This window comes from Bactrocera latifrons, unplaced genomic scaffold (assembly GCF_001853355.1).
Source record: "Bactrocera latifrons isolate USDA-ARS-PBARC rearing strain unplaced genomic scaffold, ASM185335v1 scaffold_16, whole genome shotgun sequence".
NCBI classification, from domain to species: domain Eukaryota; kingdom Metazoa; phylum Arthropoda; class Insecta; order Diptera; family Tephritidae; genus Bactrocera; species Bactrocera latifrons.
In genome coordinates, this window is record NW_017535074.1 from 452,862 (window position 1) to 476,198 (window position 23,337).

Here is a 23,337-nt window from a genome sequence, read left to right on the forward strand (position 1 = left end):
ACTAAAGTTATATAAAAAAAATATATATATGTATATAAAAAATAAAAGTAAAAATATTTTTTTTTTGTTTAAATATTATCTTAAATCGCTTCAGAGAAATTAAATAAATAACTGTATTTTAGAATCATAATTGTATACAGTGGCTCAGTCAAAAGGGTTTTGATGAAATCTTAAATTTATTGATGTGATGGTTTTGGTCGCCATAGACTCTGCCATATTATTTTTGTTTCAACTAAAACTGAAGAAAAATCATTTTTTTTTATATTTAAGTTCATAAATTTAGCCTTCGAATATAAAGCTTGCACATCTAGGTTTGCAGAACTCTATATATCATGCTCCCTTTCTAAAATACTGGTGGTGCCTTTGCTTATGTGTATAGTATATGCTTATTTATGTATATATGAACAAGAAAGCTCTGTTTCAACGGGACCCATAATTCCTACCTTAAACGTATAATTTGAGCATTCACCATATGAGTAATAAGCATGCGCAGTATGTATACTTTATTTTTATTTTTTATTCAATTTCGATTTAAAACAATTTACAGATAAGGTTAAGTGCATTTGTGGTTAATAAATAACTCGCAAACAGATGAACTTTTGCAATCACAACGGCTACGGATCGCTTTTGTGGTCGCGATGTTGGGAGCCAGGCAAGTAAGCAAAGGCTTTTAATAAGTTTCAATCTATTATTTAATTAAAACGATTATTTGTAAAATTGTTGAGTAATTATTAACAAAAAATTATGAAGCTAATACATAAATACTCTTCAGAAATGTGATCATTTAGGCTAATTATATCTTTTGTGAGAGGTTGATATAATTGCTGTTCTTATATGGTTTTAAGTAATATTCGAAATTGGCTAAACTGCAACACGGCTTCTTCTAACATTTTGTTATCCATCAGCCTCATTTGATTTTGCAGAGAAAATAGGTCATAACCCCTATAAATACATTCAGCATTTGCCTTCTTATATACATATAAAAAGCAACGAATGGCAGTACCAAAAATAGATAAGAACAGGAGTATCGATTCTACTTAGCTCTTTATATTGCTGAATTCGTGTCGTAGACATAACGCAGTGTGCGAAATATAGAAATAGGATACATCTAAGACCTAAGATGTTTCCATACCAAAAATCTATGGGTTTCCGTTCAGGAGTGTTTTATGACAAGGATGATGCTGAGACGCTTGACTTAAGATGTTTCAATACCTAAAACTTATGGGATTTCGTTCGGAAGAATTTTGAGGCAAAGATGCACCAGGCTGCAGAAATTCTAGTCGTCTTTAGAATTGTCGATATTGATAAAATAATAGAAATCGTCGAGTCCGTCCGTCATTTACTCACTGTTTCGATTGCCCGGTCGCTAAATAACGGTGGATATAAAAAGAAACTCGGTTTGTGAGCCACACGAGTTAACCCTGAAAATTTCATGCACCGAATTTCTTGAAAGCCTTGATGAATCACAATAAAATGGATTAATTCCTGAAGCGGAATTTTACAGACTCGGTCATTTATGACACTGAAGTAAAAACGGTGGCGCGAAGCTGACGGAAACAGTGGTCAAGCAAAGATTGACAGTCAGGAAGGTTTTGCTGTGTGTTTAGTGGGATTAGCAGGGAACCATCTACCATGAGCTGCTCCCCTATGGTCAAACATTAATTTAGACCTGGTTTGCCAATACTTGGAATGTTTGAAGTAAACATTCGACTAGAAGTTTCCAGACTCGGCCTGTATGAGTGCACCGTCTGGACAATGCCTGGCCACACGCCTTGATTTCGACTCTCAAGAACATTCAGGAGCTTGGTAGGGATAATCTTATGCAACCATCAAGGGACTACTATGTGTTTCTTGTTACGGCGGATAACTGTGCTGGTGAAAAATTCGACTTAACGGAAGCTTTCGAAAATCGACTGTCCCAGTTTTTTGTCAATAAGGACTTTCAAAATGGTAATAAGTTCTCACACAAAAGGAGGCAGATTTCACCTGAATTCACATTGATTTTACGGGCCTCCGTCTTTCGTATTGTAAAATAATCTCATAACTTTTGTAATCGACGGTTTTATGATAAAATTAGTAGGGATACTGGCCACCACATATTCGCATGAAATTTTAAAGCTAATGAGCTTGCGGGAAACACATTTCAGTTCCATTAGCAGCAGAGTGGCAAAAAGTTCCTCTGTCTTCTTTTCATTTTCTTGATTTGATACTAGATGGTTGTGCGTCATGCGAGCTCAGGGACCATTGGTCAACCACTACCTCTTCGACAGCAGCATTTTAATTTCCTAACTGTAGAGATTTGACTTGTCATTGTCCAATCAGCGCCCATAAGGATATGTTAAAAAATCTTACCTCTCCTAAACTTGAAAACAGATTTGTTAAGTTTTCACGGGGTTTATAGCTATTAGAACCAACAACTCTAGTTTCACAAAGCAGAAATCTTCGGAGAGCATATAAAGTACAATATTTTATTGAGCATAAATTATCAGCGTGACAAGCCGAGTCGTGCATTAGTCTTTCAGTTTTTGAGATATTGTTCTGAAGACTTGCACACGCCTCTTTTACTCCAAAAAGTTACTCATTTGTCGGAATTTCCGGTATCGAATTACTATTAGGTATAGCTGTCATATAAAGAAAACCATCAAAATCAAGTACTTTGAAAGAAAAAACACAGAAAGGAATTTTTACTATCATTCGAGAGAACATATTTGTGGATTTATTTTTTGAAGGTAATATTTTTAAAAGGTTTGACACGCCTACGTCTCAGATGGTCCATCCGTTGAGTCAAATCTCGCATAAACAGACTTTACTTATTCCCACAGGAAAAAGTCTAACGGTGTGATAGCACACGATCTTGTTGATCATTGAACCAGAAATGGGCAACTTCGGTGAACAAAGTTTGGCTCGAAAACGTCGGAACTTCTTGAAACGTTTCAAGCGCCCATTGAGCGAAGCTATTTTGCTTGAGATGGTCGAGCAGTTTCAATTCTTGCACAAGCTGTATTTTGTGCGCTTTCAATTTAAAATCTCGAATTAAAATGCGGCAAGTCGTTCCATACGTCAGTCCGAGTTGCGTCGAATCGACTCTCCACGAACTTCCTGTACGCTCTCAGCTACGACAAACAATACTGAACAAAAATAAAATGACTCACGCGTGATCTGACAGAAAAGGCTTTTGAAAAAACTAACTCATCTTGGATCACCCTCGTGGTTATACAATCAATACATACGTGAAGGGTATTATGGCTTGGGTGCAACCGAAGTTAGTGTTTCTTTTTATTTTGCTATTAATTTGGCAGACACGTCGAAATAGAATTTTAGAATTATTTGTACCCTTTCAATTTTTGACAATTTTTAGTGTAACACTTCTCCGAGACATGACACTGCTTATACACTTGACATAAGTTAATTAAATTGGCAACACTGCATAGTATTAAGATGAATTAAAAAGTATCAGGTGTTTCAAAACAATACAGCAAAGTGATGTCGCAATGACAGCCCCAGTTCCCGGTGATCATTTGTAGTAAAATTCAATGGCGGGCACAAAAAATGATAGGATAGATAAAAGGTGAGGGGCGCTTTGCTTGTGCCTTCCTGCCAAATTTGTTTGCGGCTCATATCTCTTATTAATTCTAATTATTCATTTAAAAGCAGCAATTGCAAATATTTCTTTGTTTGATAAATGCACCATCAATTAGGCGACGCTGTGTGCACACTGGCGTCGCAAAGCAAACACATTTGCAATATTTCTCATTAAGCGGTCGCTTATGCATCGCGACGCTGACATTCGGCATATTTACAATGGCAATGCGGTGTCATAGGCGATTGCATTTTAATCCCGCAAATCCTCTTTAAAATTCACACACACACACACACACACACAACCGAATAGTGAAACGGTTCGCACAGTGGGTAGGTGAAGTGAGGTGTAATGCTGCAATGCATATTCATTTGCACAAGCCCAAGTAAATTATTTCAATTAATTTAGAACGTAATGAGAGAACGATTTGCTAAAGCACACTTTCACACATACACACACACGAACATACATAAATATGTATGTGTATAGATGAGTACATGCATGCAGTTGCACGAAGGCGAGCGCACACTTGTTGGCAAATAATATGCACTGCCTACCAAAGTATACAAACTGCTACATAATAGTGGACTTATATTATATGTATGCATGTGTGTGTTATTGCTTGTGTGTGTGTGTGCGCGCGTGCGTGCGTATGTATGTACATATGTATATATGGAAATGTGTTTCTTTTAAACAAATGTGTATTTGGCACCGTTATGCGAGTGTGTGTGTTTGTGTGCTTATTACTTATACGACATGTGGCCCGCAGCTGAGCAGAAACTTCCATTGTTGAAATTCTCGCAAAACAATTGTGACTTTGTTCTTCGTGTTTTGGTTTTTTTCCACTTTTTTTCTTTTGGTTTTCTTACTTTTAACGTATAATTTTAAAATAATTTATTTTACTGTTAGTTTTTGGTGGTGTGTTTTCGTCGGCGACATACCTGTGTGCCGTAAAGCCTAACAAACGATGCGGCAACGACTTTCAAATGCACAAACAAATCTACATACATATGTATGATTACTTTGCATTTTCATGTAATATACTTTTGTAACTTTTCTAGGCCTTTGGTCAAGCTTGTCAGCCAACATTCGTTCCGCGCGTGTTGAAATTACACCCCAAATGACTCGTTAAGTCGGCTCGCTATGACAAGCAAGATTTTTATGATCACATTACGGTATGATTATGCCCGGTCAGGTGTGTCGGATATTTTTTTTTAATTTTTAATATTACTGCCACTGGGTTTTCAACTCAAATCAGAACGTTTGGTTGTCACGCACTCCGTTGTGGCGTTGTAATGCATATAGGCATAAATTCATAAATTGTTTATATGTACTCGTCTGTATGTCTGTACGCATGTATCTATGGTGCGTTAGACTGCGGTGGAGACGCATAAAAGGCGCAAGATAAATATTTGCTGCTAATTTATTTTTCTCCGGCGGAGAATGCAATATAAATTTTAAGCAAGTAACCATATAGCTGCACATACATACATATATGTGTAAATATAATCTAGGTAGCTTTGACGCACATATTTACAAGTTTATTTATATACCAAAACAAATGTGCATATTTTTCTCCATGAAGACGTATGCAACAGTGCACAAATTGTTTAACTTTCACACTATATAATGTAAAATAACAGACAACAATATTATTGCACAATATTTTGACACTTCGGAAGATGCTATAAACTTTTTTATTGTTTTTATACCCTCAACAGGGTATATCAAATTTGCCACGAAATTTGTAACACCCAAAGGAAACATTGGAGAGCCTATAAACTAAGGAGTAAAATGATCAGCGCGCAAAGATGAGTGGTTTTAGCCATGTCGGTATATCGTCTGTCTATGCTTAAACTCATTCCTCAGTTTTTAAAATGCTAATATGAAATTTTACATTTTTACATTTAATCCCCTAAAAGCTGCTCAGTTGTCGGAACCGCTAGTATTGATTATAGCTGATCTATCAAATTCAAGTTCCTGTAGCCCAAAATATTTAATTTGTCACCTTCAAAGTAATCCCCACTAGATGAAATGCACTTATGCCAACGATTTTTCTCGAAACACTTTTCCTTAGGACATTTTTCGCATGGCCTTCATCTCCTACAACGAATTATCAAGCACGTCCAAAGCAACCTCTTTACGATACTATTTTTGGAAAAAATTCAGCTTTATTCGGTTCTCGTGAACTACCCAACTGATCTTCATGAAATTTTACACAAGTCTTTGAGATACAATTCTTAAAGACTTGGACGAAGAATTTTCGTTTTTGATTACAATTCTTTGAACAAAAATGTCGCGAAATTTTCCTTGAAGTTTTAATTTTTTTTTTCTGTAAAAATATCTGCCTAAAATTTAATTTTCTGCTTTTTTTCCTTCGCACTAGTTCTAAGCTAGCGTTTTAACTAAAGCACGTATTTTTTTACTTTAGATGATCCTTTATGGAGTTATCCTGACAACGAGGATATTTTTTCCAAGGGGTCACTAGAAATGGCGTCGCAATGGCTGAGTTTTAAATATTTTTTTACAAAAATTTCAGAACTTGTTTGCCATAATAAAAGATTCTAATAAAATACTTAATTTTTATATGAGAAAAAAATTGTTAAAAAAGGCTCGACGAAACTCATGAAACCCCTGTTAACAAACTGATTGACAGGGAATTTAATTACAATTTCCAGGTGTTTTTTTTTTTCAAAATGAATTATTGAAATCGGTCCACTGTATATATAGCTGTAAAACAAAACTGACCGATCAAAATCAAGATAAATAACTTTTTATGAAATTTTATGACGTGAATTGGTATTATACTTTAAGTTAAAATTTCTTCTTCTTTTTTTATGTAATATTTCTTTAATACATTCATCTCAACTGCCGCCTAAATTAAAATGTCAGGCGTTATATTTCCTACCGTTAACCAAATGCAGTGTAAAACTATTTGTCAATACTGAAAAAAAAAATTTTATGATTTTTTTACAATTTCGTCAATTACCACATACATATATATACATATGTATGAGCTTCACCTCTCTCATCTACAATTATTATTAATTGATTCAGTTTACAATAATTTCTCAAATTTACTCCTTTCAAAAATGTGCTTGAATATGAAATTCTAGTATTTGCCTTCGAAATAAGTGACTTAAAGAAATCAATTAGAATGCAATGTCATGAATTTGAATTGATTGTTAATTTATGTGTAAACACGTCTGTACATACGTACAAACAAATACATAAACACAAATGCATTTATGTATGTGTGAAGTGACTTCAATAAAATCTGAACAGAAGTTAAACAATTCATTTATCATCTTAATAGTTTGATGATTTTAATTTTTTGCACGCGCTTACTTATTCTTCATGTACAGTAGTGGGCATAATTAAGTTTCCGAAGCAAAAAATGGAACAGCATTTAAAATTGTGTTTTCGGAATTTTCGAATAAGAGACATATAGAATAGTCATAAGTGTTGAATGTCCCCATCCATGATTTTGCATGAAATGTTTTCACTTTTCATAGTAAAATTGTTAGGAGTGCAGAAAAAATTGTTCTCTTCTATTCTTCTTTTCTATTGAGTAAATCGACTGCTTGTATTAAAGAACAGACCGACGGAATTACCACTTTATTGATTTTATAATTTTTTATTTAAACATTTTTTATGCTTGTAGGAAGTTTGATGCCCATTTGTCAATTACTGTCTGTTTGGCATCAGTTTTTTCAACGATGGGAAGAGTTTATCTGCCCTCCATCTACCTCTGTCAATGAAACAGTACTTGCAAATTGTCTTGTTGGCATCAGGAAAATATCAGAGGTACTCAATATTTCTTATCGTACCTCTAAGTTAATGTTTTGGTTGCGAAGCGTGTCAATAATAGAATCGTGCCAAAAGACTTCAATATTTTGCAAAAGCTACGTCGAATAGAGGGCGCTAAAGAGCTGTTTGACAAGGTAATTGATGACCTTACATTCATCAAACGCATCATTACTGATGACGAGATATAGGTTTATGAATATGACATCGAATGTCACTCCAAAAATGTGCCATGCCAGTCTAGGATTTTAACAAGTCTCTGAAAAATTGAATTAAATTTTGACATTCTCAGAAGCCTATTCTGAAACCATAAATAAAGATTTATATTAAAATACGTACAAATATTTCTTTTTTGTCACACTTGATTATATGATATATTGTTTGTACCCTACATATAATGAAAAGAGAGATTTTTTTGTAAACTTTCTTAAACCTCAGTTTTGAAGAATGATTTTATTCAATTTACTTAAAGGGAAAACTTTGAAACTAAAGCAGAGAAAGGATTTGTTTAGAATTACTATGAAAGTCGACAGTTTCTTTCTTTTACGTTGTGTTTCACAATCTCTCTACTCGATTATTATTGGACATTACATGCCAGCTGAAGGTTTGATATTGTTTTCAGAAAACCACATTATTGTGATGAAATTCTAATTAAGTATTCAACACAGTTGGCATCAAAGACGATACCCCGATTATAATACCGATTATCGATACAATTTTTGCAGTAGGATTGGAGTTTTACTAAAAAAGAAATTTTTGTCGCTGGAATGTTTTTTAGTGTCAAGGGGCCAGATGGGGACTATACGATGTGTGCTTAAGATAATTTTGAAAAGGTTTTTTTTTTTTAATTTTTGTAACAATTATTTGAAATTCCTTTAATTTTTGTATGCGAAATCAAATCCCGTGCCGAAATGTTCAGAATATTAGAAAAGACCTTCGGTGGTAATTGTTTGTCGCGAGCAAGTGTTTTTGATTGATACAAATTATTCAAAGAGGGCCGAGAAGGCGTTGACGACGAATCACCTGCATCAATATAAACTAATGATCAACACGTTATTTATATAAATTAATTAGTGTTTGAGAATAGACGATTAAGAGATCTTACTGACATCGTTGGAACATCGGAAAAATCAGTGAAAACTATTTTCAAAGATCATTTGAACCTATGAAAATTGAAAGCACGATTGGTTCCGAAATCACTCATTTTTTTCGAAAAAGAGCGTCGCGTTAATGTCTATAAAACAATGCTTTCACTACCGGAATATCATAAAAAGTATAACTGGCGATGAGTCTTGGACTCGTAATCAGACGTTCAATCGGCCGAATATCGTTGCAAAAGTGAGCCGAAACCGAAAAAACCACGTCAAAGTAGGTCAAAATTTAAGGTTAGGTGGATAGTTTTCTTCGATTATTGAGGTGTGGAATAACTAAAGATATTTAAAATTATGAACACAGTCTTACTGTTTTTTGCTCTTAGTAGTATACTTGTGCCTTCTAAATGTCTTATTACAAAATATGTGAATAATACTTATTTTCAGCCTTTCAGTTGAACTTTTAATGATTGCTAATTGAACACTTATTCAATTATATATTTATATATATATATATAGATTTTAAAATGAGAAGTGTAAATAATTAATCTAACTAAATGCTTCAAGGAATTAATGACATCAACGGAACCATTAAGTKGAGACGGAGTAAATGTGATATAATTATAAAAGTATACGTATACGAGTCCATAAGTATACATCCATTTACATATATATATGTCAATTTTAATTCATTCACATGTGCTATTGATTTTAATTACTTCTCAGCAAATTTAATTATTGAAATTTTGCAATATTTTATTGCTGTTCTTATTCCCCGTTGTCGAATAAAACTAATTTGCCATGAAACTAAAATAAATATACGAAAGCAAAATAAAACTTCCCTTTTGTAAACATAGATAAACAGTACTAAATTTTGGATCGATCGTGCGAAAAAGTCAGCGAAACTAAATATATGTGTCTATGAATAGTTTTGCTGCGAAAGACTAAATTGCCAAAGCTAAACAAGAACTAAATTTAAATATTGCTACTCATACATATAAAATAAAGTTTTTGTTTACCATTTCCACTGAAATATGATTTCAACAAGTTGCCACATGTTTGATAGGTGGTATTATATTTTGAACTGACACATGTTCGCCGTGTGGTATGAGTAACTTTCAGAACCCTCATGTATAATAATAGCGATCGTCGAATGAATAATGCATGGTAATGAAAGATTTGACAGTGAGAATTCGATGAAAAGAATTTTAGGTGGTTTGACAGATTATTCTTTAAGTCTATAGACACATACACTGTATATGTAACAAGTGTGATATGAACCTTTCCGTGATGGGAAAAAATGGTTCAAAAGATATAGAGAAAGGTTGCAAGGTTGCGAAATTGTAAGAGCTTAAGACTGTGGAATATATATAGGGATATAATTTCAGAAATTTATTTTAATAAAAAGGACTTTTAGTCAATACTCGGTGGTAGGCGAAGACCAATGGTTATAGGTTGATATACAAGTATACCCATTGAAATTAACTGGACAGACGGAAAGCAGTGTACTCATTATTTTGGGTCTAGCGAAGATGACAGCCAATTCCAATCATTTTCAGTATCAAAAAGATGTTATTTTTTCCATAGTTCTTCAAAAATGATGTCGATGATGTTATCGCGCCATGATAACCGACTATTTGATGCCTGAAATTGAAGTTCGTGATGTCGGCGACATTTGCTTTCAACAAGACGACGCCACTTTCCACACATCGCATCAATCAATAAATTTATTGACAGAATACTTCGGGTAGCAGATAATTTCACGTTTGGTGCCGGTCGATTGGTCATTAAGATCGAGTGATATCACACCGTTAGACCTTTTCCTGTGGGGATATATAAAGTCTAAAGTCTATGAGGACAATCCAGAATCCTTCGGTGCAGGCCTTGTAGCAAAACATCACGCATCAGATAGGCTCAATGGATGGACCATCTGAGACGTAGCCGCGGCCAACATTTGAAAGAGATAATCTACAAAAAATAAATACCAAAGAATATTGTTTCGAAAGATAATAAACATTCTTCATTAAATTTGAAGTGTCTGCGTATTTTTCGTTGAAAAAGTAGGGAATCTCGAAATGGATCACTCTTTAGTTGAATTAAAGTAAAGTTTCCTCCCTTTATGTTACCAACTCAGATTGTGCAAAGTGAAATATTGACATTTTTCTATTAACCGTTATGTTAAATTCAACCGGAAATGCGACGATTCTCATATTTAATATACGAGTACTAAGTTATTGTCCGAACCGATTGCGACCATTTTCGGAAAAGTTTGCCACAGTTCAGGAACACTACTTGTTGATATTTATGGCAAACAAATTGTGTTCTACGAAAGGTGGGAAAGGTCATCATATGTAGTTCATATTTACCCATTGTCTCGCCAAACAAGGACAAGTCTCATAAAAAGTGTCTTATAAAATGCATCAACACTTTGGGATCGTTTAAAAATAGTAGATCCCTCCAATAGAAAGAGAGCGAGAGACCATCGCAACCGAGATTTTTTGATCGTATCCAATTTTATTGAGGTTTCACTGTACAAAGGGTGTGTACTCAGACATAACACATAACAAGTGGCAATGGCAGCAACGAACTCTGAAGAAGTTTTTGCAATAAAGTTTTTTTTTCGGCATGCATTCCAGCATTTGAGCACTTTTATCTGAGCACGAGTGTCAAGTAGGCAAATAAAGTTTATAAATACAAGAGCGTGTTTGCACAATTAATTTGCACCTACATTTTGTGCACACACATACACATGTGTGGGGCCGCATATAAACTGCGCCTTCGCGACTACAGCAAACGATCTTCAATTGTGCACACACACACATATGCAAACTTCCACAAGTGTATAAATATGTTTGTATGTAAATACATACATATAAGTATGAGCGTACTCTTTTTCGCACAGCACCATCTCATAAGCATTTTATGTCGCATAAACGCTCAGCCGTTTATGAAATACAAATTCTTCAGATATCTATTTATTTTTATTCGCAAATATATAAACATACAACACACACATACATATGTATAAGTATGAACTTTAATTACTCGAACACATGTAAGGAAATACACAATTATCTGCAAGACACCGTTATACGGCCCGCTTATGTGTGTTCTCTGTGCGTATATACGCGTATGTGTGTGTGGGTGCGTGTGCCAACTTATTGTTTAGCTTTTGTACAAACACCTGCAATTTTCTTTTATTTTCATTGTTGCTTTGTTATTATTTTCGCGAGTACACCGCGTATTGGTCAGCAGTTTGGCATTTCCTTCGCTTTCGTCCATTTGTGATTGATCGCATGCATAAATAGATATGTACATATACAGCGAGATTATTAGAACGATCGTTTAACCAAACAACATTGTGTTCATTTGCACACATTGTTTGTGTATGTGTGTATATTTCTGCCTGTTCAAACGTCAACTGAGATTAGCTAATCCTGCCATGTTAAAATTAAATAAAATTGTCACATAACAATGATGACAAAGTTGTTTGTCTGCATATTAACTTGCTATTCGCCTTTTTAACAAAACAATCGAATATTTTTTCTCACCGATAAGTATTTTTTTATAAACTATTAAAGGCCGGAATTTTGTTCAAAAATCGATTTTTTTAGAAACCGACATTTTGTCAATAAATTTGATTTCCTTCGATTAATTACTAGATTACACATTACTTAATTAATTTCAGAGGATCCAGTTCAAAGATATAGTGGCCACCGCAAAACATCTTTCTTGTGAGGAGCTCCCGGAGATCAGCTGTAACATAGTTCCTTTCCAAATAAATATTTTTACCAATACTAAGTTTTGAAACATAGTAAAAAGATACCATAATATATGTACAATTATTTGGAGCAATAAATTTAAAAGCTTTCTCTTAAAAAAATCCGGAAAGTTCACTTTTCTCGGCCTTCTAACTGTACATAACCCCTTAATGTTTGTTTTCTCCTCTTTTGTTTTCAATGGGTCCCACCCTGACCCTGGTCTATAAAATTAGTTCGAAAAACTTCTATCTTCTTCTTTCTTCTCTGCGTACATACTCATAAAGTTCTTTTTCTGTGAGCGCTCAGCTTTAACTTTTAATTTAGGCACCAGACCTGGTAATATTTTTCAAGAAAAACTGACCGCTGTAAAGGTATATGCACTGCTTCGAAGTGCTGCTTCATTCAGATCGGTGTGATTCAATCTGAAAGCAGAGCAGCAATGCTGTCCTTGAACTCGCTGACAGTGCGCTCAAGATTAGTCAATGAATGTCTGAACTCACTGCCAATAGCATCAATTTACTTCGTTAACATACTGCTACGGTTATCAAGTCACATCACAAATGTTGCAGACTGCAAAGCTGACGAACTGAGAAGGACACCTTAGCCCAATCTCATCAGACTGGGTCGGTGCTCCGCTGGCCTCATATATTCTAGTATTGGAACTGTGAGCTCTTAACAAGCAACATCTGAGCGGCAGCGGAATTTTCCTAGTCCAAAGAGGTAGCAAAAAGGTCTTGCTTTTAGCAATGTTCATCTCAACGCAACGATTCTTTTCAGACATTATTCCATATGTACTTACGGTGTAAGTTACGCTTTGACGATATGCTTGATCACAACGAACAGAAGTTCAAGTAGGATCAATAATGACTTTAAGAATATCAGTCTGATTATCTTTTACCTAACCGAACCTTACCTAAGGTGTGAAATTGAACTGATAATAACAGCTTTGTACATTTGGACATATAACTGGTGAACCAAGCAGAGGTGCTTTTTTCAATATTTTTTTAGCATTCATTGGATAATATTAGGTCTTGCGGTATTTTCGCTAGTTGGCGCTGAGAGCGCGTAGTTCGCCGCATCGGGTCATCCTTTCCTTTTTTGGAAAGCCCATTTCACGCGCTAACATTGACTGTCGTTTTTTTTAAGTCGTTCGTGAGTGAAAAATGAAGCAAAATAAAGAGAAAATACGGCATATTTTACAGTACTACTACGATAAAGGCAAAAATGCATCTCAAGCCGCCAATAAAATTTGTGCAGTTTATGGACCCGATACAGTTTCCATTTCCACCGCACAACGATGGTTTCAGACTAATATTTGACCGAATAGACCACGTCCAGCACGCAGTGAAGAAAATATAGCAGCCGTAGCTGAGAGTTACACGAAGACCTTGGGGCGTCGATTCAGCGCCGTTCGCGGCGACTCAGTCTGACGTATCGAACGACTTGGCGCATTTTACGTCGAGATCTTAAATTGAAAACGTACAAAATACAACTTGTGCAAGAATTGAAGCCGATCAATGGGCAAAGAAGCAAAATTGCCGCATATGGGACGAAGAGCAACTTAAAGAGATTCAAGAACTGCCATTTCATCCAGAAAACACAATGGTTCGGTGTGGTTTGTGGGCCGGTGGAATCATCGGTCCATATTTCTTCAAAAATGATGCCGATGAGAACGTAACCACCAATGGTAACCGTTATCGCGTCAAGTTAACCGACTATTTGTCTCCTGAAATTGAAGATCCTGATCTCGGCGACATTTGGCTTCAACGTATTGTTGGCGCCACTTCCAACACATCGCATTACTCAATGCATTTATTGAGATAATCCGTCAGTGAGCAGATAATTACATGTTTTGGGCCGGTCGATTGGCCACTAAGACTTTTTCCTGTGGGAATATGTACATAAAGACTAAAGCATATAGGGACAATTTCGCTCCGATTCAGGCCTTGTAGCAACAAATCACGCGTGTAATTCGCCAATTACCAGTCGAAATAATCTTCAAAAAATAAATGTCAAGGAATGTTCTTGGGAATGATAATAAACATTCCTTCAATAAACTTTTGGGTTTTTGTGTTTTTTCTTCAAAAAATTAGGGAGTTTTAAATTTCCTCACTCCTTGGGACCTTTTCGGCGGTTTAAATTTTTTTTTAAGGAACTCTAAATCATTCTACGACGTGTAAAGCATTTGAAAATTTTAGGAGGTGAATGTGGCTAAATTTTTCAGGGTTAAGAATGGTTTATCTCGATTTCCGACCTATAGAAGTTAGTAATATGGCAAAGTTGTCGGTATAGACTTTTTTCACATAACCTCAAAATTTCTATTAAAACTTAAAATTTTTGTGGTTTTTATTTTTATCTGAAACAAGAAAAAAAGAACTGTTAAAAAATACTTTTAATTATTTCTTGTGTTTTTTTAAATTGTTTCTCTAAAGTATGAAAACAACAATCACCGCAATCTATTTTCATATCATTCTCCAACTTGGATTTGTAGGTGACCGAAAGCACATCTTTCTAATTACTTCACAGTCCGTTTTGTTTTACTCGTACCGAAAAACTTTTACAGTTGCACACTTTCGGCTTGTTGCTGTTGCTGTCGCTGTTCGGTTGAGCGCTGCAGTGCAAATAAAGCAAAAGTGAAAAACACGAATAACGGCAAACTTGCAAACACTTGCGGGTTGACAGGTGTGGCAACAAATAGGTGGCGAACATTGTGCCAGGAAAAACAAACGCGTACGCATGGTAAACTTAGCGATTGGTCCGCCAGCAAATAGGTAGGCTAGCTAGCAGGCAGACACTTTGTCTAATTTTATCGTTTTTGAAGTAAAGTGTTGCTCTACTGTTGCACGCTGACATGAAAGCACACACACACACACACACACTCGCACTTACAAACACTTGCATAGTTAGTCACATACGCACACACATACATATGTACATATGTGTATGTACGTATGTATGTTTCTTACATGCTTCATTGTGTACTCATTTGGTATATTGGTAAGTATGTATGTATGTACATCATCCGCTGTTATTTGTATGCATAGAAAGTATATTATGTATATTCCTTGTGCCTATACTAGTGCAAATTTAGTAAGCTACTTGTTTAGCTGTGCTCATTCCAACGCTGACACGTTAGTGGGAAGTTGGGTGGCCAACGTTCTGGCGAAATATCTAGTACATACAGCACATATGTACGTTTGTATGTATGTGTGTGCGTTCACTTGCATGTCACGGTGGTTGTTGTTATGTGCGAGCGTACTGTTTTATATGCACTTATTTTAAATACAAATAATAACAAAAGCTGTTGGCGCGTTGTAAGACGATTCGAAATGAGACAACACCGTCAACGCGCAGCGGGTAAGCGTTTATTAGTGGCATACTAACCGCTTTGTAAAATCGAATTTTTTTTAGTTTAAAACAAAAACTCGCTTATTAGAACAGCTGTAGATAGAAAGTTTTAACTAAACTATTTTTTCAACATGATACAAGCATACATACATCTATTCACTTATTTGCGCATACACACGCAATGTCACCCTAATAAAACTATTTTGCGGCTATTTTGCTAATCGAGTGGCTTTATTCAAAAGTCTGAGCCAAAATGACAGAAGTTTGTCAAAACTGTTTGGAATTTTGCTATTTGCTAGCTAATTATTTCAAGCTTTTTTAACGTGCTTATCAAATTTCTGCGCTTTTTTGCTTCTTGCCTGTTGCTTATTTGTGCAAAAATCAATACGAAACACACTTATCAAAGTATAAAGGCAATAAAAAAGTGTCTAAACGTTTTATTTGCGCTTCATCTCCGCTGAGCGTTAATTTTCATATATTTTTTTTAACTAACTTGAAGATTGTTGCGATAAAAATATTAGATAACGCTATTTGTTGAGCGAATTAATCTAATTGTATTTAACTAAATAAGTTGGCGAGGAATTTGGATTTTAGAAATTTGTGGCTACGCCGAAGCTATAACACCCTTCACATGTGCATTTCTCATAGTATAAAAATCCCTTTACCTCCATTTTGTTCGGTCAGTTTGTATGGCAGCTATATGGTATTGTAGTTCGAACTGAACAATTTGCTCGGAGGTAATAACGTTGATTTGGAAAATAATTTACATAAAATTTCGGGAAGATATCTTGTTAAATAAAAAAGTTTTCCGTACAAAGACTTCATTTTGGTCGAGCAGTTTGTATGACAGCTATATGATGTAGTTTTCTGATCAAAGCAATTTCTTCGGAAATTAAGGTATTATTTTAGACAATAATTGTTGCGGAATGTCATGAAGATTTTTTGTCAAACAAAATAGTTTTCCATACAAGGACTTACTTTTGGCCGAACAGTTTGTAATGCAGCTATATGCTATAGTCAACCGATATCGGTGGTTTTAACGTATTGACAGTTCCTTGAAGACAAAAGCACGGGTGCGAAATTTCAGATTGATATCTCAAAGCATGACCGAAAGACGGAAAGACATGGCTAAATTGACTTATAGTTAATCCGAGCTTAAAATACCCTTTTCAGGGGTATAAAAATACAAAAATTTACTCTTCGTATCTCAAATTAAAAATAAAAACTATACATATGTAACTATATATGTATGTGTGTACCATCACATACATTTTTATACCCTGAACAGGGTATATTAAGTTTGTCACGAAGTTTGTAACACCCATTAGGAAGCGTCGGCGACCCTATAAAGTATATATATAAATGATCAGTATGTTGAACTGAGACGATTTAGCCATGTCCGTCTGTCTGTCTGTCTGTATACATATATACGAACTAGTCACTCAGTTTTTAAGATATCCTTTTGAAATTTTCTACACGTCATTTTCTCTTTAAGAAGCTGCTCATTTGTCGGAACTGCCGATATCGGACCACTATAACATATAGCTGCCATGCAAACTGAACGATCGGAATCAAGGGCTTGTTTGGTAAACTTCCACATTTGACAAGATATATTCAAGAACTTTGGTATAGATGATTTTCTAAAGCAACAATGTAATCTCCAAAAAATTGTTCAGATTGGATTACTATAGCATATAGCTTCCATACTTACCACATAGTTACTAACATAAATGCAAATGTGAAGGGTATTTAGCTTCGGTGCAACCAAAGTTAACATTTTTTCTTTTTTTTTTTTACAAAATATCTACGTATTAACGCTAAAAAGTTAATAAATAATACTATAAAAACAACAAAAAAAAGCTAAGTAAGCATCGGAAATCCACACGTTTTCAGAGTAGAGTAGGAATATACGCGTCAGTGCCAAGCTAATTTGATAAACTGGTTTCGGTGTTTCATAAAAGTTTATCAGTGCGCAGCATAATTATCAAACTTGTTGCTTTCGAATGCGTAAAAAATATTCAAAACACGTAAAAGCATACACTACTCTATACATAATATGTATGTATATATGTATGTATGTACATGGATATCGAAGCGACTTCAGAGCTGCCGATAAGCTTTTGTATACACACACACATACATACATATTTACACCCGACCTTAGCAAATAACTGCGATATTTGCATAGCTGTTGCTGCTTTCAATACTATTTATAGCTAAGTATGGCTGTATGTGGTTACATATGCACACCTTTTACCTGGAAGCAGCGCGTATGACGGAATGGGAAGTTATAAAACATTTGAATTAAAAAAAAGCACATTACTCCTGTTCTTCTAACGCAAATTTACTATATAGCGCCATTAACTTGAGCCAAACCGTGTTTGATTTTCTAATATTCCTGCTATTTTTAGCGTGTTGTAGCAGCAACACTTACTACGGCCACAACGCAGCAAGGTTGAAAAAAAATGCTAATTTTTTTCGTTTTTTTTTTGTTGTTTTTTGTGTCTTGTATTTTGTTTGAAAAATTTTCACAAGTATTTAGTTTAGTTTTCTAGTTTTACTTTACTTTATTTTATTTTTGTTTTTTATTTTTAGTGCTGTTGTTAATTTCTGCAGTTATTTAACGATACGCTTTGCTTAATTTCTACTCGCCAATGCCTACAATAGCAGCAGCAGAAGCAGCACATTTGTATTCATGCCAAATTCTCAGCACAGTTACTCGTACCCGCATATGTAGTGCCATACATTTAGCAAAAATGAGTATGTGCGCTTGTGTGTGCACATTAAATGTATATCTACATATATTTTTTCGTATTAAAGTATGTACTTTGGGGCCATAAAAGCATTACTTCACCGACATTTTTCGCACAAACTTTCGTTTACTTTGGTGGCAGCCACTTTTTCAACGCCACAATAAACGCAGGCACGAGTACATATCTGTATGTAGGCAACTAGGTGCTTAGCAGAAATATTTGTAATTAAAATTTTTTGACCCACACACACATATGCTTTTACACATATGGACATGAAAAAGTTCGTGGAAAATCATTTGTGCAGCAGTAATAATATTGTATTTGACAACGCGCTGCCGAAATGCACACATTTCAGCCAATTTTTACCCACAACACTAGTAAAGTGTTGTCCTGCTTTCCATTGTGTTGTCACATTGTAGCTCCTTAAAACATTATTACCTGTTACCTGCTTGTATTGCCTTACTTTCGTTTCAATATCGGTACTACTATGTACCTATGCGGTCAGCCCAGACATTTTTTGCTGCTTGTTCCATTTTTCTTCTATGAAACGTTGTTCGTGCTTGTACTCGTAAACAATAACAAGCACTGCAATAAGTAGCAAAAGTAAAATAAAAAAAAAAATAAAAACAACACAAGAATATGAAAAGCAAATATAAAGGCAACGGTAATTTGTGCGCATATCGCTATACACCAATATGTGCTACTTCTTCTCCCACTCGCAATATTAACAACCACATCCAGGTCACTGCATTGCGCGAGTAAAATTTTAATCCTTGCGCTCACTGGGTATGCGCACACAAAATTGGGAAGCATTGAAAAATTCCTGACTGACTAACTCTGCTTTTAACGACCCACCTAACCCAGCTTATGGGCTGTTCTCCTACTGGCAAACACACAAACAACATGCGATTGCTTGCAGCTATGTATGTATGTGTGTATGTACATATGTATATGTGAGGCACCACGCAACCCATATTTCATTCGGCAACCACCAAGCAACCGTTGGCTAGCATATTCAGTCGCAGTCACTACACACCAGTCAACCACCCTACGAAAGGGGGCAGGCGGGGGCCTGTAATTTTCGAAAATGTCCCTTCGCACCACCACAGTTAAGTAAAGGAAAATCCAATCTCCTGTCCTAAAATGTATCTTTTGTGTGCTTCTTCTCATTCACCGTTGCGTTTTTCGAACTTCAACTTTCTGCTAATTTTTTCTGGAGCCTGCTGATAAATTTTCATTGCATTTCCTGCAAAATTCAAATCACCAATACACACTTGACCAACTTAAATGTACTCACATTCAACACTGTTAGTTGATTTTATTTAGTTCTTGTTAATTTCCAATTAGAATTTCACAAAACAAAAAACTATCAATTTCACTGCGACCAAAAATTTTCCCCGTCCGCGACAAAATGATGTGAAAGAAAAACTAATATTTTTCGTTCTCTGCTAATACATGACTAGCTCTCCGCGGTGCTGCCAAGTTGATTTTTGAACGAAAAGGCACACAAGATGTCGCCTACTTTGTGCTACATTTAGCGCATGTCAGGTGCCGCCACAGTAGATGTTGTTGTCTTGAATATGCGAGCGAAGCGTACATTTCCTCTTAGAATTATCTAAAAAGAAAATGCAAATATATTTGTATTTTTATTAAGCAAATTATATTAATCGTCAGTATAACAAATTTAATTTTGTATTTAACGAATAAATAGGCATGCTTTGACATGTATATTGCACAGTTAAAAATTATTTTGTTTGTAAATCGTTGTAGATCGTTTTCCGATTTGCCAATGCTAGTATTGCCGACCACCGACGGATGTCGCTCACCCCTGCATGCTTGAACGTGCTTGAAGCAACTACAAATGAAAAGAAGAAAAAAAAAACAACAACAGTGTTGTGTTATTCACCTCGCTGGTGAATAGATTTGTTAATTCTGTTGTGGAGTGCGGTTGTGTTTTACGAGCGGCATGTCGCGATTTCTTTGGCATTAAATTTTTGATTATTATTTGCCGTGCGCTTTTGTTGTTGTTGCCTCGTTTGCTGTTAATTAATGCTGATTTTTAAATTAATTTAATCAGTTGTTCTAAGCTTGCCATTGAATGAAATAAAGCGTGCTATGAAATATGAATGGAATATGTCGGCAAAACACCGGTAAAACGTGATTTATCGAGCACCGTCGATCAGTGCAGAGTATTATGCTTGTGTTTGTGCCAAAAATTAGAAAAAAAATTAAAAGATAAATAAATTAACGAATAAATAAGAAGCAGCACATGTAAATAGTGACACAAAAAAAAAATAAATAAATAAATTACGATTTTGCAAAATAAAAAGTGTGTAAAGAGTGGCGTGACAGAAAAAGAATCGGCAAAATATCTTTTGCTGGCGCATACAATTGGCTGTTTAATGTGTATCGTGTTTTTGTCTGCTGATTTGTCGATCGGTTTGCCTCTGCCGGTTTGAATGCTTCTTCGCCTGTTGCGTGCGTGGTTCGCTACTTGCGCGTGTGTTTGTGTTACAGCGTGATAATTATATGCATATGTGCGTACGTGTGGTGCAACGCGTGGAGCAAGTGGCAAGCTTCATTGCCAGATCAACATCTTGCGCTGGCGTTCACCAAGCTGCAGATACAAAAGTGATAGCGCACACTTTGCTGACAGCAACAACAGCTCATCACCAATAACAGCAGCAAAAATAAATTACTACATACACACATACCCATAGTGCAGTCTTTAATTGTTCTTCGTCAAGATGATGTTTACACCCAACATTTGACACCTTAAATAGTTACAGTTAGCTAACCATATTGTGCTTTCAAATTGCTGCTATTGCTCCTTTCCGATAGTCCTCCTTATTGCCCTGTTCACCATCAATCAGCTGTTTTACTGCAGCACACTGCCGTGCCAATTGGATTTAATTATTTTAAAATTTTACAAAACTGATCATGCGTAGATCAGCGCTTAGCCGAAATCACTACTTCGTATTCGGCATACTCGTGGGTTTGGCGCTGAGTTTCTATTTGCCGGAGGATGTTTGGGATCTGGTGCAAAAAGAGGAATGCCCTCAAGAGGCTGCCGAGAATAGTCTGATAGAAAAATTCGGCGAAGAATTCGAGCCACATTTGAATTTAATTAGCAAACCTTTGGCGGCTAAAAAACCGGTAAGTGTGAGTGTTGAAGATTGGAATTACAATTTACATAAATTATGTGTTCGTATGGGTAAGGTATATATGTATTTAAGTTGAGAGCTTTTTTATGAATATGATTGCCAAATTAATTACAACTAGGAATCTGAGTCAGTTGCGCGAAGGCTTGCTAATTCTATTTACAAAAAATTTAAATAATATTCAATATTTAAGCTTTCGATTCCGATCTTGGAATTCAAGTTGACTTTTCAACATTTAACTTTCAAAATTAAAAATTGATATATGAAACATTTTTTTTAATTCAAAAGTTAGAGTAACAAACAAAAAAAATATTTTTCAGTTCGAAACAAAATGGAATAAAAAGGAGAAAGGAAAGATTTTCTTACATATTTCTAACTATAACACTATAAATAAAAGTAATTTAATATAAATAATACAAAGCGTAACTTTTAACTTTTTTTTAGTACGGTATTTGATATTTTTCATTTAAAAAATGACTTTTGGGTTAAATTTTTTTTTAATTTCTTCGATCTTGTCTTCGAAATTAGCAATAATAAAATTATTTTTAATAAATATCTTTTGGAATTATGAAAAAAAAATGTATGTATGTAAATATTTTTCAATTGTCTTTTGAAGGCGTTATTAGGAAACCCGCTTTTGGGTCGATATTGCAATTACTTCAGCACTTAAACACATTTATTTCCAATTCAACTGAGTTTTATAAATATGTACAAATAAAATATATAAATAATTGTTTTAATAACATTTCTTCGTGGATTTAGATAACTTCTTGTATTGACTTACAACTCTTTACTCTGCTCTATTTCGACTTTACTTTTGTTTTAATGCATCCAATATTAATTGATAAACAAAAGCCACTTAAATATTCATATGTACGTAGTTATGTATGCACATACATATATACATACATATAATTTCTTAACTCACGCTATTAAATTTACCGTTTGTGTACTTTTCTAATTGACTTGATTTTCTGTTTGTGTGTACGAGTATATACATACATACATATGTGTGTATGTCACCATGTGCTTTAGTGCCATTCGGAAGTCTGCCTACACAAATATGAATAGATATGTGCAGTACTTATGTACATGACAAACATATGTATGAATGAAGGCATGAATGAAGGCGAAATGCCACTTGTTCTTCGTCTATTTGTTTACTTTCTTGAAATCTTAAGACGAGCGATTTTATTGCTCCGCGTTCTGCCCCATTGGTAGACGAAGTACGAGTAAAATATAATATTAATGGTGGTTGTTGTTTTCATTGCAATAATTATAATTTTTTATAATCAGAGTGCCGTGTAAGCGTATAGCAGTTATTCAGTTTGCTTAAGTGTCTATTTATGCAAATAACAATTATCCTCCTTGTTAATGCCATTTCCGTTATAAGTATGAGTATTTTGTGTTGTTTGTTGTTAAGAGCATTGCAAATAGAATGACGCCGCTATTTACAACTCTGTAAATACACCTGCATATATACATACATACATACATGTGCGTGTATGGGTGTGAAGTTCATTAGGCAAAAAGCACGTGTTTTGTTAACAATCCATTACTCGTACTCGGACTACTTGAAAAATACAATGCGGCACCAAAGTTCACAAATATCGACGCATTACTTTTCAGTTGAAACGTCTCACGCCGCGAATGTGTATGTTGTATGTACATGCGTTTCACAAAAAACGTACAGACATAAAAAGATCATTTAGAATTTTATTTTTATTATTTTTATTATTTTCATCTTTTTTAATTTTTTTTATATTTTATTTTAATTTTTTTTATATTTTTATTTTAATTTAATTTCATTTTTTTCTGCAGATATTTGGCAACCCT

At 34.8% G+C, this 23,337-nt stretch overlaps 1 protein-coding gene across 2 annotated transcripts in view; it reads left to right on the forward strand.

Annotated features, from left to right (window-relative positions):
• The window catches only part of LOC108966390 (chondroitin sulfate glucuronyltransferase), an 83,035-nt gene that overhangs the window by 24,355 nt on the left and 35,343 nt on the right, over positions 1 to 23,337 (forward strand). The window contains exon 1 of one of the 2 annotated variants that reach the window (XM_018929250.1): positions 20,289 to 21,496. The exons of the other annotated variant lie outside the window; for it this stretch is intronic. Within the exon in view, the coding sequence (XP_018784795.1) occupies positions 21,281 to 21,496 (216 nt within the window). The 5' untranslated portion in view covers positions 20,289 to 21,280. Of the gene's footprint in view, positions 1 to 20,288; positions 21,497 to 23,337 lie in introns of those variants that run through there. 2 annotated transcript variants of the gene reach the window in all.